Source organism: Elaeis guineensis, chromosome 1 (genome assembly GCF_000442705.2).
Source record: "Elaeis guineensis isolate ETL-2024a chromosome 1, EG11, whole genome shotgun sequence".
Classification (NCBI taxonomy): domain Eukaryota; kingdom Viridiplantae; phylum Streptophyta; class Magnoliopsida; order Arecales; family Arecaceae; genus Elaeis; species Elaeis guineensis.
This window is the reverse complement of record NC_025993.2, coordinates 106,617,675-106,635,841: the sequence shown is the minus strand read 5'-3', so window position 1 is coordinate 106,635,841 and position 18,167 is coordinate 106,617,675. Positions and strand designations below refer to the sequence as shown.

The 18,167-nt window shown below is 47.8% G+C and overlaps 1 protein-coding gene across 1 annotated transcript in view; it reads left to right on the top strand.

The window, feature by feature from the left end:
- The first annotated feature begins 4,248 nt into the window (after window positions 1-4,248).
- Window positions 4,249-18,167, top strand: part of LOC140856461 (thioredoxin-like 3-1, chloroplastic) — a 17,688-nt gene continuing 3,769 nt past the window's right edge. The window contains exons 1-2 of the mRNA XM_073253793.1: window positions 4,249-4,341; window positions 11,461-11,570. Coding sequence (XP_073109894.1) covers window positions 4,249-4,341; window positions 11,461-11,570 — 203 coding nt within the window. The remainder of the gene's footprint in view (window positions 4,342-11,460; window positions 11,571-18,167) is intronic.

Below are 18,167 nucleotides of genomic sequence, written 5' to 3'. Positions count from 1 at the left end.
CCTGGAGAAACGATTTTTTTCTCTTATGAGCTTCGGAGTAGATGGTCTGTTGACGCCCATATGAGCTTCGGAGTAGATAGGTTGGCAAATATTGGTTTCAGTTACGTCTGGATTTTAAAGTTCAATCCTGACTGATTGTTTGGTGATCCGACCGGACGAGGTGCGCCGCAAAGCAAGCTTGCCGGGAAGAATATTACGCTCTTTTTATTCCCAAACGAAGATATTGTTGTAGATCTTTCCCAGCCAGTGATAAGACTTGTCAGCCTTGCTTTTGATGCCAAGGTGCTGGGGTTGGATCTGCTCTTCTTTGCAATATCATGTAACACGCTATATTGCAAACCCCTCCGGAAATTAAGAGAAAATGTACGTGTGGGTAATATAAAAAGATAATCTTGATCCGTAGAATCAGATTTATCTATCAAATACACTATGAACAGAACCTATGAATTGCACGCGTTGGTATCCGGTGTATCATAATGAAGCTACATATGCAAGGCATATGGCGCCTCAATGCATCAATGCACCTTGCACAACCTCTTTATAACGTCCCTGAAACTAATGCTTCAGCCTATTGACGTCCCTACCCTGGTTGGTAGCAGCCAAGCTTCTTTCAGGAGCCCAAGCTTCAACGGGATTGAGCCAGTCTAGTTTATGCCCTCATGGGATGGTCGTTCTGAGCTCTCCAGCCAGGAGAAATTCTTTGTGCACCACAGACGATGTAAAAAATTCGACATGGAGTATATCGTTTTGTTCGATTGATCCATATAGTTATCACTTTCCAGCACATATTTAATATCTACAGATCGATTTTTTTATTTAAAAATTTTATATGACAAAGATATTCTTATTTTTTTAAAAAATTATGACATCTTGGGGCGTAATATGGCTCAGGATGTCGTAATATGGCCTAAGATATCATAATATGAGAGAGATATTTTTGTCTAAATACTTTTTAATACGCATTTAATGTCTACAGATCGATTTTTTTCGTTTGAAAATTTTGAATAATGAAAATACTCCTATTCTTTAGAAAAATTATGATATCTTATACATATTATGGACACTGGATGTCATAATATGAATATAAAATGCCATAATTTTTTCAAAAGATAGGAGCATTTTCATCGTATAAAATTTTTAAATGAAAAAGTCGATCTTCAGGCATTAAATACATGTTGGAAAGTAATGACTATGTGGATCAATCGGACGAGATGGTGCATAAAGAATTTCGCCTCCAGCCTGATATACTTCGGAGAGATTCAAGGCCCGCCAAGGGGAAGCTGCAATACTGCACATGGCTATTGGATCAATAAGCTTAATAAAGGAACCGGATCCTAGTGTTGGTTGACTAAAACTAGCAGGTACTAATCAGATATTTCGATCCTCCAAACTACTATAAGCATAGCAAGTATCTGACAATATATTTTTCATTGCGGCTAACTCTCTATCGCTTATCGCCGGTGATGAGCACCTACAAAATAGCATCCTTACAGACCAAAATTGTGTTCGACGGAGATCCTCCGATGCTTAAGTCAGAGAGAAAATTGGTGAACAGTAGATTTGAATATCGAGAGTAGCAGAGCTTTTGCTCAAAGTGTCTTATCGGTGCTGTTCACTTATCCTCCTTTTATAGATGATTCTGATGTAACTGTCGAGCACGTGGTCTCATTTTTTATGGTGCTAAATTATCGGGCCATAATTGTGGAGTTAGTGGGTCGTTAATTTTTACTAATTGTCGTGACATGTAGTCGATAACTGCTCATAACGGTTATAGTACGTTGAGCAGATTGACCGACTATATGTCGGTAATATTGATATGTCGGTAGAAGATCCAAGCGAACCATCGGCTAGTAGTTCTGATATGCCGACGGTCTTGGGTCAGAGGTTATTCAAGTTGTCTGTTGTTGATCGGTAGTAGCCGAATGTCAGTCGGTACACCGATCATGAGTCGGCGTGATTTGTTCAGTCAGCTAATGCATAGTCGAAGTTGTATGTTCGGTCGGTCAGCTTTTGTTGAGTCGAAGTCGGGGGTTGGTTGACTTGAGTCGGGAGTTGATTGACTTACCCTAACAGTTGCCTTCCACTCTCAAGTCCAAGGTGATCCGACGTGTGCCACCACATGATTTTATCATGTTGGACGAAGAGAGTCATTTCGTATCATATCGAACCTCGATTTGACCACTAGTTTCTTCAGAATGTGAGCGTCGACTGTTTTGTCATTTTGGTGAGCATAGAGCCATCATTAGACTGTCATATTGACAGGACGATTTGGTATCGGATGTCAGTGTCAGACGTCATATTCAAAAAGATGATTCAGCGTCGGACGATATGATTCTGACAAGTAGATCTTTGCCACGTGTCCAAATATCATTGGATAGGAGCTATTCACATGGATGGTGATGATGTGGCTCGATTTGGAGTAGGTGCGTCGAACCGTCCGATCAATGGTCGGTTCAGATGTCACCGCATGTCAAAATCTGGTGAGATCTTGATTTAGATGCTTCGATCTTGGCCGTTGAGGGATCCTATATATATAGGATTACTTTCAGTCAACTTTTTACTTTTCATTTGTCTTCTTTGTTGTGGAAGCTCTGCCAGAGGATCGTCCCAGCATTTGAAGACTTTTCTTTCTTCCTCATCTTCCTCTTTGAGTTTCAGGTTAAATTATTTATCTTCTTTGAATCGTTTTTCGCCTCCTTTAGTCTTCTTCTCTTCGATGGCTAGGGGTTCCTCCTCTCGAGATGGTCAGTCGGAGAATCTGAGTAATGACTCTCCATCGGACCCGAAAGTGGAGGCTTCTTCACTTTCAAAATTGAACATCGATTGGCTCCAGGAGCAATACGCATCCCAGAGCAATTTTAGCTCTTCGCTCCTGGTGCCAACGGTCGGATAACGCCCCTTTTTCGGGCTAGATAGCTTTTTATGTCGAAGATCTTTGGGCGGATTTTCAATTTTCGATTTCAGAGTTTGTCTGAAATATTTTGGACTATTATGGTCTTTGTCCTGCCTAGCTGGTACCAAATTCGGTCTGGCTAATAATCAGTTTTGCTCTGTTATGTCAGTTACTGCCGATCGAACCTCATCCTTCCCTTTTTCGTGCTTTTTTTATCCTCCGACTTCATCCAAAAGTCAAGGATTGGTGGTTCTTTGATCTCCGAAAGGTCTTTCTTTCTTCATCATCTATCTATGGATGGAAGAACCAGTTCTTTTTTGCTTCTTCCCCTCTTCCTTGGTGCTTTCCTTCTCGCTGGGGCGATCCAAGAACCGACCCCAACGATAACAGTCGGGTGGAGGTTGGCGATTGGGAGGACTTCCATCGACTGAAGGATATGACGGTCCCACTGTAAAGGGAGCTTATGACCGAACAGGCTCTCTATGATGCCGGCCTCAGTTCAGTCACCAACTTAGGTATAGTATAGTCGGTAACTTCCAACTTTATTTTTCTTTTGTTTGTTTGTGGATTGTACTGACTTTTATTCTGATTGCAGCCATGCAGCCGAGGGCACGAGTGTCGAGCATTGATATTCATCAATATGCTGTGAGGAAGAGGACAGTGTCCGAGGCTAGTCTTTTCCGACCATCCAAGAAAAGTCGAGCTGCTGCTTCAACGCCGACTGAAGAATTTGATGTACCAATTGGTTCCTGAGCCGGTCTTGATGCTGTCATCCCCGACAGTGATTCCCATTGTGCCGTCTAAAGAAGGAGTGATGAGAGAGGGAGCTGCCACAGCAACATCGGTCGCTCCACCAACCGATGAGGTTCGGGCTGAGGTGGAGGCTGCGGCCGAACCTAAGCAATCTGCAGCTGCGTCGGTTGCTCCTTCAGTAGAAGTTTCTCTGGTGCAGTCGAGTTCAAGCTTTTCCTTACTTTCGAATGTGGGGCCGCCGACAGAAGATCGGAGAAAGGCTTCGGTGACTTCGACGGGCGATGCAGCGTCGGAGGGGCACACAATCCACTTCGACCTTAGAGTGCCCGAAGATAAGTCGGCTCTAGCCAATCTGACATTAGCTAAGCGGCTCATCCAAGCCACTCTTCTCCTAACTGATCGAGAGAGTCAAAGAAACTGGACGGTGGCTGAGATGTTCTCATCTTTCTACTTGATACTTGGGATAAGTTGCTTTCACTCTCTTTTTTCTCTCTTTTTTTTTAAAAAATTTGACCCGACTCATCTTCTGTCTGTAGTTGGTCCATGGCATGTCTGATCTAGAAGCCGACTATGTGAAGTTCGGTGACTTCCGTCGGACATGGATGAATAAGGTGGCGGCCGTTGATGCTGAGAAGGCGGCTGCCCTCGAGCAGCTTAAGTTGGCAACTGAGCGACAGGCCAAGCTTCAGCAGGAAGTTTTCTGATTGATTGTCGATTTAAAATTTTCTGGAACCGAACTTGAGTCGACTCACCAAAATATTTCGGCTCTTGAGTTGCGGGTCAAGAGCAAGAAACACTCCATCTACCGGCTTCGACGGAAATGAGACGAATGTATTGCTGAACTCGAAGCCGAACATGGACGACATCGGGCCAGCCTGGAAAGGTTGGCACTGACCGAAGAAGAGTCATCTTTCGCACAAGCCGATGCTGAGTTGGCGAGGCAGAAGCAGAGTCAGCGAGGGAGGCGTTGAGTCAGACAATCGAGGACTTTAAAAATTTAGAAGAATTCAAGGAAGAGATCCTCGAAGGTGAGTTCGCCTCCTACTGCGTCGGGCATGAAGACGGTCGAGATGCAGTTGAAAAATTATATCTAAACCTCGATTTGAGCAGCATCGTCCCTTCAGAATCGAAAGACAGAGCTGTTGAAGAAGATGCAGTGCCGACCGAAGGAAGAACACCGACCAGAGATTGTCCAAGTCTTCAAAGCTACTCCAGAGCAAAGAGATGAAGGCGGCGACTGATGATCGGTGTATTTTTATTTTTCTTTCTTTTGTAATCAAACACTTGTGATCGGACTTTAGTCTAATTTTGTAATCTCTTCTTTATAATGAATGAAAAAAATTTTCTAAGTCAAGACTTTATTTTGCTTGTCTGATTTTGCTTGTCTATAATGCATAGTTATTTAGCTACCAAACATCAATCGACGAACTGAGCGTTCGATAGGATTTGTAGAATCATCCGTTAGTCGCATAGTTTTTTTGACGTACTTTAAAAATTAGGATAAATGATAATGAATTGAATATCCTGGGTCCAATGTTTAGTCAGATTTGTACGTCAAGTCGTTTGATAATCGATGACAAGCCGAATATCCTTCGACTGACCGTAGCTAAATCAGTATAATTTCAATCCGATCTTGATCGTATTGACATAATATTCCACTTAGTTAGGACTAAGTCGGCATAATAATCTTTCGACTATGATCGACTTTTAAAGTGAAAAGCCGAAGTATATTTAATACCGAGACATAGTCGGTACTATAGCTTTTACAGTAAAAGTTGGTATGATTAATGTTGGTTTTTACAGTGAAAAACTGATGTAAATTCTGTGTTGAAGTATAGTCAATAGTTCAGCTTTTACAATAAAAATTGATGTACGATCGATGGTTAATAGAAATTGACCATTCAGTTATCGATTCAAAATCATTCCATAGTCGATCGAGATTTATGATTCTGAAATTCTGTATTTCATTCCGAATAATATATACATGGGTAATTTTATTGATGATACATTTTTAAATTATCGGTATTCCATGTTTGGAGAATAGCTGACTCTTTAAGTGTCTCTAGCCGATATGCGTCCGGTCTGAGTGTTTCGGCTATTATGTAAGGTCATTCTCAATTCGGAGATAGTTTTTCTTAATCCAAAAGTTTTGAGATTTCGGCCTTCTTTAGGACCAAATCTCCTGACTGGAAGACCTTCGGCTTGACTCTTGTATTGTAGTACCGGACTATCCTTTGCCGATATGTAGCCATCCAAACTTGAGCTTGCTGTCGGACTTCTGAAAGTAGATTTAAATCGACTCTCCGACATTCAAAATTACTCGACTCACTGTATTGCTCGACTCTTGTGGATGGCAATTCGATCTCAAATGGGATCATTGCTTCTGTTCCGTAAGCCAAATTGAATGGCGACTCTCCTGTCGGTATGCGAGGGGTTGTTCAGTATGCCCATAAGATTGGATACAATTCTTTTATCCAGAAGCTTTTAGCTTTATTCAGTCGGATTTTGAGTCCATGTAGAATTCTTTAATTGGTTACCTCGACCTCTCCGTTTGATTGTAGATGACCGACTGATGTGAGTCTGTGCGTAATATAAAATTTTGCATAGAACTCTTTGAAGTTCTGATTGTTGAATTACCGACCACTGTCAGTGATGATGGTATGTGGCAAACTGAATCTGCATATGATTGATTTCTGAATGAAGTCTTCTATCTTACTTTTAGTAATTTATGCCAGAGATTTAGCTTCAATCTATTTAGTGAAGTAATCAATAGCAACTATTATGAACTTCCTCTGATCAGATATCGGAGGGAAAGGACCAAGTATGTCAATTTTTCACTGTGCGAAGGACCATGGTGCAACAATCGATGTTAGTTGGCTGATCGGTTGGTGTTGTATGTTTGCGTATTTCTGACATGGTTCACACATTCAGACAAGCTCAGCCGCATCTTTCTTCATGGTGGGCCAATAGTATCCTTGTCGTAAAACTTTATAGGCTAGAGATTTACTCCCTAAGTGATTTCTACAAATCCCTTCGTGAACTTCTCAGAGTGCATAGTCAGCATCTGTTGGTCCCAAATATTTTAGTAAGAAAAGGAAGAATGACCTTTTGTAGAGATGATCATTCATCAGAATATATTGAGAGACCATCCATCAGAGTCGTTTGGCTTCTGAGGGATTCATAGGGAGAGTCCCATTGGTTAGGTACTGAACGATCGGATCTATCTAGCTTGGTTAACCAGTGAGTTGTAACACTTCTTCGACTTTATCAATACTCGACTATTCGAAGCATTCGATGAATATCCGACCCAGCGAGTTGAAAGTAGTAGCAAGTCAGGAGAGTGTGTCAGCTCGAGCATTTTCAGTTCTCAGAATGTGAAAGATCTCAAAGTATTTCAGGGTTAATATAAGATCCTTCACTTTCTGAAGATATTTCATCATGATAGGATCTCGGGCTTCAAATTCATTCTTGATCTGTCCAGCAATTAATTATGAGTTGGTGAAGATCTTCAGACTGTCGATGTCAAGTTCCTTGGCAATCTTCAAGCCGACTAAGAGCACTTCATATTCAGCTTGATTATTTGATACTTTTGAAGTTGAACCAAAGGGTGTATGCAGTAACTACCCTTTCAAAATTTATAAGAATGAGACCAGCTCCACTACCTTGTGCATTAGATGCTTCATCGATATGCAGCACCCAAGTCGACCTTAGGTTGGATTCGGGAGTCGTGGTCTGCTTTATTGTATCATCAGTTTTATCCTCTAGTTTATTGTCGGGTATTGTATATTCGACGATGAAGTCGGTCAGAACTTATGCCTTCATAGACGATCGTGGATGGTATTGTATGTCAAATTTGCCAAGCTTTACTGTCCACTTTGTCATTTGACCCGATGTATCAGGTCGATGTAAGATCGTCTTCAACGGTTGATTTGTCAAGACCACAATTGGGTGTGCCTGAAAGTACGGGTGAAGCCGCTGTGATGATATGATTAGAGCATAGATCATCTTCTCCGCTCTTGAGTACCTCATCTCGACATTGTGTAGCACCTTGTTAGTGTAGTAGATCGATCGTTGGATTTGATTTTCATCTTCTTAGACGAGCACCGAACTAACCACCTCTGTTGAAGTCACCAAATAGAGATACAATGTTTCTCTGACTTTCGATTTTGTAAGCAAAGACGGAGAGGCAATGTATTTTTTCAAGTCCTCGAAAGACTGTCGGTATTCATCCGACCATGAGAAGTAAGTTATTTGCCGTAAGGTCTTGAAGAATGACAAGTATCTTTCAGCCGACCTAGAAATGAATCGGCTGAGTGCAGTGATTCTTTTATTGAGTTGCTGTATCTCTTTCTTCGAGCTTGGATGCTTCATGTCGATGATAGCCTTTATCTTCTCGAGATTAGTCTCGATTCCTTGTTGTGACACAAGAAATCTGAAAATTTTTTCGAAAGTCACTCTAAATGCACACTTAGTCGGGTTCAGCTTTATCTGATGTTATCGAAGTGTGCTAAAGATTTCTTTCAAGTTTCGAACATGATCCGAAGTTTGAGGACTCTGTACCAGTATGTCATCCATATATATCTCCATATTTCATCCGATCTGTATCTTAAAAATCTTATTGACAAGCCGTTGGTAGGTGGCTCCGATATTTTTCAGATCGAAAAACATCACTTTGTAACAGTATATGCTTTTGTCAGTTACGAAAGCTGTATGCTCCTCATCTTCAGAAGCCATTCAAATTTGATTATATCCGACAAAGGTATCCATGAAGCTCAAAAGTCGATGGTTCGAAGTCACATCAATCAATTGATCAATCTTCAATAGTCGAAAGCTGTTTTTTGGACAAGCTTCATTCAAATCTGTATAGTTAATGCAGATTCTTCATTTTTCATTGGCTTTCTTCATCATCACTACTTTGGCGAGCCAATCAGGATAAGTAGCTTCTTTGATGAAGCCTGCTATGAGGAGCTTATCGACCTCTTTGTCAATGACCTTCTATCTTTCGGAGGCAAAAAGTTATTTCTTCTATCTTACCGACTTGACATTTGAATTGATGTTGAGTCGGTGAGTTATTACTTCCAGAGGAATATCCGGTATGTCGGTGGCCGATCAAGCAAAAATATTGGTGTTTGCTCTTAGTAGATTTATTAATTGCTATCACTTCGGATCAAACAGCTGTGATCCAATTTGAACCATCTTCTCGAGATCTTCTTTTAAGGAGATGGAAACCAATTGTTCAGCTGGTTCACCCCTCTCCTGATTCTCTCTTTGGTCCAATTTATCGATGGGCAGAGAGTCTTCAGGTTTATTATTTTGTGTGGAGACCAAGAAGCAGTGTCGAGCTAATTGTTGGTCTCCACCCATTTCTTCGACTCCTTTTCTTGTAGAAAATTAAACTAGTAGATGGTATGTCGAGACCATCGCTTTCAATTCATTAAGATTAGGTCATCCGAGTATGGCATTATAGGTCGAAGAAATCCGAACAATCGTGAATGTCATAAAAATAGTACTCTGTAGTGGTTTAGTCCCCGCAGTTAAGGAGAGAGAAATTTCTCCTTCCACAGTAATAGCATCTCTAGTAAAACTGACCAATAACATCGAGACTCTTTTGAGTTGATCGATCGATAGTCGTATTCGAAAAAAAATTGAGTAAAAAAAAACATCAGTCGAATTTTTATTATCTATAAGGATTCTTTTTACATCATATTTTGCTATTATTGTCGAAACAACAACAGCATCATCATGGAGAGTTTGAATTTCTCGAATATCTTCTTTCAAAAAATTATTACATCATTGAGTCGTCGCCTCTTCCTGACTCTTCTTTGAAAGTTGTCCCTCAATTCGATCGTCCGGAGGTCATGTTGATCACTCATGCAGTCGGCTGATTATTAATAGCCTCCTCAATTTATGACTGAGGTTGTCGGTCGATAGGAGGTTGAGTCGGCTGATCTCTTTGATATTTTTTGAGGTAGCCTCCTCGGATTAGGGCCTCAATCTCGTCCCTGAGCTGGAGGCATTGTTCGGTATCGTGATCGTGATCATGATGGAATCGACAGTACTTTCTTCGATCATGATTTCTCGAAGGTGCCTTCATCGGTGGGGGGTGCCATAGGTACTCTACTCTTTCGATCTTCATGAGAATCTGTGCACGAGGAGCAGAGAGAGGAGTATAGGAGTCATACCTGCTATAGTTCGGCTTCAGACTTCATCATCGGGGCGAAGCTCGCTTATTGGAAGGTGACCGACTTGATTCGACCGGAGCTCCATCTTTCTTCTATTTCTTTTTCTGACTCTTACCTTTTGTTTGGCATCGGTCAGAAGCAGCCTCGTCCGTGTGTATGTACTTATACGTGTGTTCGAGAAATTCAGTATAGGTCCGGGGGAGAGTCTTGTCCAAAGAGTAGGAGAATCTGGATCTCTTAGACTCCTCTTCATGGCCGATATGGCCATGTCTTCGTTGAGGTCCCTGACCTCAAGTATGGTCGTATTGAAACGAGCTACAAAGTCTCTTAATGCCTCAGTCTCTCCTTGTTTGATCGAGAAGAGACTATCGGATGTTCTTGACAGCCTTTGGCTAGTGCTGAAGTGGGCCACGAAAGAATGTTCGAGCTGCTCAAGAGAGTTAATGCTTTCCGACTGGAGCCCAGAATACCAGGCCCAAGTAGTTTTCTGAAGAGTTACAGGAAGCCGATGCATAAGAGGACATCGGTTGCCCCCTGGATCATCATGAGAGCTTTATAGCTCTCCAGATAGTCGATTGGATCGATGGCGCCGTCGTATGACTCCACTTGCGGTATCTTAAATCGAGATGGGATCGGCTTGTTCAAGATGTGCTGAGAGAGAGGTTGGGTGGTGTGGAAGTCGTAGTCACTGAAGGACTTCCGACCTTCCACCTAAAGTCGGGCAAGTCGGTGGTCAATTTATTGAAACTTGTGTTTATAGTCATCTAACCGTCATTGTCAGAAAACTCCGAGAGTGAAACTTCCTGACGAGTTTGAAGGAGAAGCAGAAGGTGTTCGTGGTCGTTTTCCTTTTCTAACATTATGGAGATGGGGGAGAGAGGGGGAACGTCGTGAATGATGGATGGCACGATGAGAGTGTCGAGAATGTGGTTGTCTGTCTCGATGAGAGTATCGAGATGGCCGCTTCGAGGAGAAAGAAGATGATTGTCGTGGAGGACGATGGCTGTGCTTGGAAGGCACCGATTGTGCCATCGGTTGTTCCATCGGTGGCTGCTGCTGCTGGAAACTTTTGACCGCCTCCGTCAAAATATTCATCTGCTGCACAAATGTAGCGATCTGGGCATTTGTGGTGATCACGGGATATGAGAAACTAGGCTTTGCTATCGGAGGTGGGGAAGGAGGATCTTTCCTGCGGAAAGAGTGTCTCATCGAGCCAGTTGAATGTTGGGCCTTGGTTTTCGGCATGATCGACTGCAGATCGTTCCTCCTATCTGGTGCGTCAATCTGTTGCGGCCAACTCTCTGTCATCTATCGTCGGTGATGAGCACTTGCAAAACAACGTCCTCACAGACTGAAATTATGTCCGACGGGACCCTCCGATGCTTAAGTCAAAGAGAGAATTGGTGAACAGTAGATTTGAATGTCGAGAGTAGTAGAGCTTTTGCTCAAAAAGTATCTTACCGGTGCTGTTCACTTATCCTCTTTTTATAGATGATTCTAATATAACTATCGAGCACGTAGTCCTGCTTTTTATGGTGCTAAATTATCGATCCATAATTGTGGAGTTAGTGGGTCGTTAATTCTTACTAATTGTCATGACACATAGTTGATAATCGCTTATAACGGTTATAGTATGTTGAGCAAATTGATCGACTATATGTTGGTAATATTGATATGTCGGTAGAAAGTCCAAGCGAACCATCGGCTAGTAGTTCTGATATGTCGATGGTCTTAGGGCAAAGGTTATTGAAGTTGTCTGCTATTGTCGGTAGCAGCTGAATGTCAGTCGATACACCGATCATAAGTCGGTGTGATTTGTCCAGTCAGTCGATGCATAGTCGAAGTTGTATGTTCAGTCGATCGGTCTTTGTTGAGTCAAAATCAAAGATCGATTGACTTGAATCGGAGATCGATTGACTTATCCCAACATTTCTCATGCTTTAAAGCACAACTTTTGTTAAAACAAAAAAAAAATTGTTGGGGGATACCCGCCGACTTACTGCTGGAGGGCCCGACCGACCGGAAGGCCCGACTTACTGCCGGAGGGCCCGACCGACCGGAAGGCCCGACTTACTGCCGGAGGGCCCGACCGCCCGACCGCTTGGCTGTCTGACCGCTCCGTTGGACGACTCCGACTGACCGATAGACCGACCGATCGTCGGTCGGGGCGACCGACTGACGGATGCCATCAGCGGCTAACTACCGACTAGTCTGCGACCCATCGCCGGTCGGGGGTATGTCGGGCGTAACCATCCCGACCGACTGAACTCGGGGGTCTGAGGCCCGACTTACATGAAGCTCGCCGATCGACTGGAGGAACCCGACGCCACTCTGCTGGCTGCCGACCTAGGGTCGGCTGACTCCTCCAACCACCGTACGGCCGCCAGACATTGTCAGCTCTGACACGGACATGCGGCACAGTTACCTAGGGGCATTGTCCCGTCGAGAGCAGGGTCAACCCTGGTGATTAGACGGCCACACGGTGACATGACACTTTCACGGCGGCTCTGACAGCCCACGGTGAGTTGACAGTTCCTCACTTGTCCGCGCCATTAATGACGGCGCCATACCTAGCTCCACTATATATACCGGAGAAGGCAACAGTGCAAGGGATCGATCCGCCCGTCTCTCCCACATACGCAGGCTCGCTCCTCCCTCTCTCTCTCTCTTTCTCAGAGCTCTCTGTCTGCATTTCACTGTTGCCCAGTCACCTCTCTGACTTGACCATCGGAGGGTCCCCGCCGGAGCCGCCTCCGGTCAGTGCGGACTTCCTTTTGCAGGTGCACGCTTCCCGGCGATCGGGCGACGAGGCGATTGGCCGCAACAGATTGGCGCGCCAGGTAGGGGGAACAGCATGACAAAGATAAGAGCTCAACGATCGAGAGTCACCGGGTCGGCGAGGCGCTCTTCCCGTCGGGAAGAGGCCTCCCCGCCCCCACCGACGGCGGAGCCTAGCTCTCCGCACCCTGCAGTGACCACGGAGGCCCAGATTGCGGCCATCGTACGACAGATGACCGTACTGACCGACGCAGTCAAAAGCCTCCAGCAACAACCGGCGGCCCGACCTATGCCTTCCAGGAGCAGCCGTCGACAGCCGCACCGACCCCTGTCGCCTCCATGCGAGCGCTCCCAACAGCGCTCCCATGGAGAGGAGGAGGGACGACCACGGCGCGACGACCGACGGTCCCAGCGGCCCTCTCCCTCCCCGTTGGAACGGGCAAGGAAGGAGAAGCGGCCGCGCACACCGTCGGCCTCTCTCTCAGAATCTTCCGGAGGCTCCACCCCTGGGGTCTCCCAGCATCGACGAGCGGACGACTACGAGCGACGGTTCGAGAAAATCGACCGCCGACTCGCCAAACTGCAGATGGACGGTCAGAGGTCTTCGAACGACGTCGACTTCCAGACCGCCCAACCTCTCTCCCGACTGGTCCTCGACGAGCCGATTCCCAGTCGGTTCAAGATGCCGCACGTGGAGCCATACGACGGCTCCACCGACCCGGTCGACCACCTCGAGAGCTACAAAGCTCTCATGACGATTCAAGGGGCAACCGACGCTCTTTTCTGCATTGGCTTCCCCGCAACGCTCCGCAAGGCTGCCAGGGCTTGGTACTCCGGTCTTCGATCGGGCAGTATCCATTCCTTCGCGCAGCTCGAGCACTCGTTCGTGGCTCATTTCAGCACCAGTCGAAAGCCGCCGCGAACGTCGGATAGCCTTTTCTCCCTCAAACAGGGGGAAAACGAGACGCTCCGACACTTCGTGGCGCGATTCAATGCGGCCACGCTCGAGGTCCGGGACCTCAACGAGGACATGGCAGTTTCAGCCATGAAGCGGGGCCTGAGGTCGTCCCGATTTACTTATTCTCTGGACAAGACCCTCCCCCGAACATACGTCGAGCTACTGGAGCGCGCATACAAGTATATGCGCGCGGACGAAAGAGCATCCGACCGACGCTTGGAGGAGCCCAGGGGTCCGAAGGAGAAGCGGAGAAAAGGTCGGGAGCACGCCGAACCAAGCAGGCCCCCGACCAATAGTCGGCTTTCTCCACCCCGACTGATCCAAAAATCACCCCGGCGACAGACCTCGAGGCCGGTGCGTCCCAGGTATGACTCCTACACTCCTCTCTCCGCTCCCCGTGCGCAGATTCTGATGGAGATCGAGGGGGAAGAGTACCTGCGATGGCCTCCGCCTCTGAAGGCAAAGGGCCTCGACCATCGGAAGTACTGTCGGTTCCATCGGAGCCATGGCCACGACACCGAGCGATGCATCCAGTTGAAGGATGAGATCGAAAATCTCATCCGCCGGGGGTATCTCGGCAAATTTCGGAAGGGTCCGCCGACCCGACCGACTGCCGATCGACGCCCCCAGCCGACTGAAGAGGCGCCGACTAACCAGCCGACGGTCGGAGTCATCAACATGATCTCCAAGCGGCTGGGACCGGAGACGTCTACAGGAGGGGAGCCGACGAAAAAGTCGTGCCCGGACGACGTAATCACTTTCACAGAAGACGACGTTCGGGGCATCCAGACTCCCCACGACGACGCTGTTGTTGTGTCGGCGACAATAGCCAATTATGATGTAAAATAAATTTTTGTTGATAATGGAAGTTCGATGAATGTTTTGTTTTACTCGACCTTCTCCCGAATGCGACTGTCAACTGACCGACTTAGGAGGGTCCCTGTGCCCCTGATCGGCTTTGCCGGAGACACCGTCACGACAGAGGGAGAAATTACCCTGTCCGTGACGGTCGGCACCGAACCACGGCAAAGTACGGTCTCCCTCACTTTCGCGGTCGCCCAAGTTCCTTCGGCCTACAACGCCATACTCGGGCGACCTGGATTGAACGCCCTCAAGGCGATCGTCTCGACGTACCATCTCCTTGTTCGGTTTCCGACCAAAAACGGAGTCGGAGAGATGCGCGGAGATCAACAGCTCGCTCGTCGATGCTTCCAAATCTCCGCTCAAAGCGACGGGACGAAAGATCCTCTGACAATCGACAAACTGGACGAAAGGGAGGAGGAAGAACGGGGTTTGCCTGCCGAGCAACTCGAGGCAATCCCGATTGGAGAAAATCCCGACAGGAAAGTTTGGGTCGGGTCGCAATTGCCTGACACCGAACGTCACCGACTGGCGGAGCTGCTGACGGCCAACGCCGACATATTCGCTTGGTCGGCAGTAGATATGTCGGGCATCCCTCCAGAAACAATTACTCACCGACTCAACATCGACCCGACAATGAAGCCGGTGAGGTAGAAGAAAAGGTCCTTCGCCCCAGAAAGGCAGAAGGCCATCGACGAAGAAGTGGACAAGCTGCTCGAAGCAGGCCTCATCCGAGAATCCACGTATCCCGATTGGCTCGCCAATGTTGTCATGGTCAAAAAAGCCAACGGGAAGTGGAGGATTTGCATCGACTACACCGACCTCAACCGAGCCTGCCCGAAGGATAGCTTCCCACTTCCGAAGATCGACCAGCTGGTGGATGCGACGTCCGGATTTCGACTGCTCAGCTTCATGGATGCCTTCGCCGGGTACAATCAGATCCGGATGGCACCTGAAGACGAGGAGCACACCGCGTTCGTGACTCCCAAGGGTCTCTACTGTTATCGAGTGATGCCCTTCGGACTGAAGAACGCCGGCGCCACCTACCAGCGACTTGTCAACAAGGTCTTCAAAGACCAAATCGGACGCAACATGGAGGTATACGTGGACGACATGCTAGTGAAGAGCACGCAGATCCCGGACCATGTTCAGGATCTCGAGGAGACGTTCCGCACCCTTCGACGGCACCGAATGAAGCTCAACCCGACTAAATGTGCCTTCGGGGTGACCTCGGGGAAGTTCCTCGGATTCCTCGTTTCTCAGAGAGGGATCGAGGCCAACCCTGAGAAAATAAAGGCCATCCTCGACATGCGTCATCCGAACACCAAGAAGGAGGTCCAACAGCTGAACGGAAGAATCGTCGCTCTTAGCCGATTCATTTCCCGGTCGGCTGAAAGGTGCCTCCCGTTCTTCAAGACTCTGCGCCAGGCGAACGGTTTTTCTTGGTCGGATGAGTGCGAACAGGCCTTCGAAGACCTGAAAAGGTACTTGGCTTCCCCACCGCTGCTCGTAAAGCCGCAAGTCGGGGAGACCTTGTATCTCTACTTGGCCACATCTTCCGAGGCGATCAGTTCGGTGCTTGTTCGGGAAAATGAGTGTCGAACTCATCAGCCCATATACTACACCAGCAAAGTGCTCCACGGAGCCGAAGCCAGATACTCGGAGACGGAAAAGATGATCTTCGCCCTGACCGTCTCCGCGCAACGGCTTCGACCATACTTCCAGGCCCACGCCATCGTGGTACTCACCAACCAGCCCCTGAGGGCCGTACTGCGCCGACCCGACACGTCCGGACGACTCGCTAAGTGGGCAATGAAGCTTAGCGAGTTCGACATTCAGTACCGACCAAGGCCTGCCTTGAAGGCTCAGGCCTTGGCCGACTTCATCGCCGAATGCCCGACGACCGACCGAAGGTCGGGAGCTGAGGACCCGGGACGAGAAACGGTCTCTGAGCCAGACCCGATCTCCACCTGGGTACTCCACATCGACGGAGCCTCCAACGCTCACGGAAGCGGGGCCGGGCTCCTGCTCATGAATTCGGATGGGGTGGTCACCGAATACGCCCTCCGGTTCGACTTCAAGGCCTCCAACAATCAAGCCGAATACGAGGTGCTCCTCGCGGGCTTGAGGATGGCGAAGGAACTGGGCATCGACAGCCTCCGGGCATTCTCCGACTCTCAGCTGATCGTGGGGCAGGTCAAGAGCGACTTCGAGGCGCGAGATCCGACCATGATCAAGTATCTTCAGAAGGTAAAGGATCTCGTGGCCCGCCTCGAGTATTTCGAGATCTCCCACATCCCCAGATCGGAGAATGCCCGCACCGATGCTCTCTCCAGATTGGCAACGTCGGCCTATGACTCCTTGGGTCGGACCTTCGTCGAAAATCTCCAGCAGCCGAGCATCGATCGGGTCGAAGAAGTGCAGCAGCTAATGTCCGAACCAAGTTGGATGGACCCGATCGTCCAGTACCTCACCGACGGGACCGGTCCCGAAGATCCCGCGGAGGCCAAGCGACTCCGATGGTCGGCGTCGCAATATGTGATCATGGACGGCCGACTCTACAAGAGGTCGTTCTCCCTCCCTCTACTCAGGTGCTTGGGACCGACCGACGCCGACTACGCTCTCCGAGAGGTTCACGAAGGAATTTGTGGGAATCACTTGGGAGGCAAGTCCTTAGCCTTCAAGGTCTTGCGACAAGGCTACTACTGGCCGACCATGAAGAAGGATGCGGCAGAGTTGGTCCGAAGGTGCGGCCATGCCAGAAGTATGCCAATATTCAACACCAACCGGCCAGCCAAATCGCTCCCATTGTCGCTCCGTGGCCCTTCGCTCAGTGGGGAGTCGATATTCTCGGCCCCTTCCCACCGGCGTCAAGCCAGAGGAAGTTTATCATCGTCGCCATCGACTACTTCACGAAGTGGGTCGAGGCCGAGCCCTTGGCACAGATCACCGAGCGGAAGATGGAGGACTTCATCCAAAAGTCCATCATCTTCAGGTTCGGATTGCCAATACCATCATCACCGACAATGGACGGCAATTCGACAACCAAAACTTCAAAGACTTCTGCACCAGGTTCCATATCCATCATCGACTGACTTCAGTCGGGCACCCACAGTCCAACGGTGAGGTTGAGGTGACCAACCGAACCTTGCTCCATGGACTCAAGACCCGACTGAACGAAGCCAAAGGTCTCTGGGTCGACGAGCTGGGCTCCGTTCTGTGGGCTTACCGAACGACCCCCCGCGTCCCGACCGGGGAGTCGCCGTTCAGTTTGGCTTACGGAACAGAAGCTATGATCCCGCTCGAGATTGGCCTGCCATCTTCAAGGGTCGAGCAGTACCAAGAGCCAGACAACTCCGAAAGTCGGAGAACCGACCTAGACCTTCTCTCCGAACTGCGAAATGAGGCTCAAATCCGAATGGCCTCATACCGACAGAGGGTCGCCCGGTATTACAACGCTAAAGTCAGACCAAAGCTCTTCAGGCCTGGCGACCTGGTCTGAGGAAGGCAGAAGTGTCGAAGCCCTTGGACCAAGGGAAGCTGGCCCCCAACTGGGAAGGACCCTACAAGGTTGCTGACACCTCCGGGCCGAGAGCCTATCGGCTGGAGACCCTTGAGGGGAAGCCCATTCCCCGAACTTGGAATGCCGACAACTTGAAGCTGTATTACCAGTGAATTCTGTAGTTCAATTGTCGAATACAAGTTCAGTTTGAAAAATCGGAGTTCTAACTCTTCGACTACT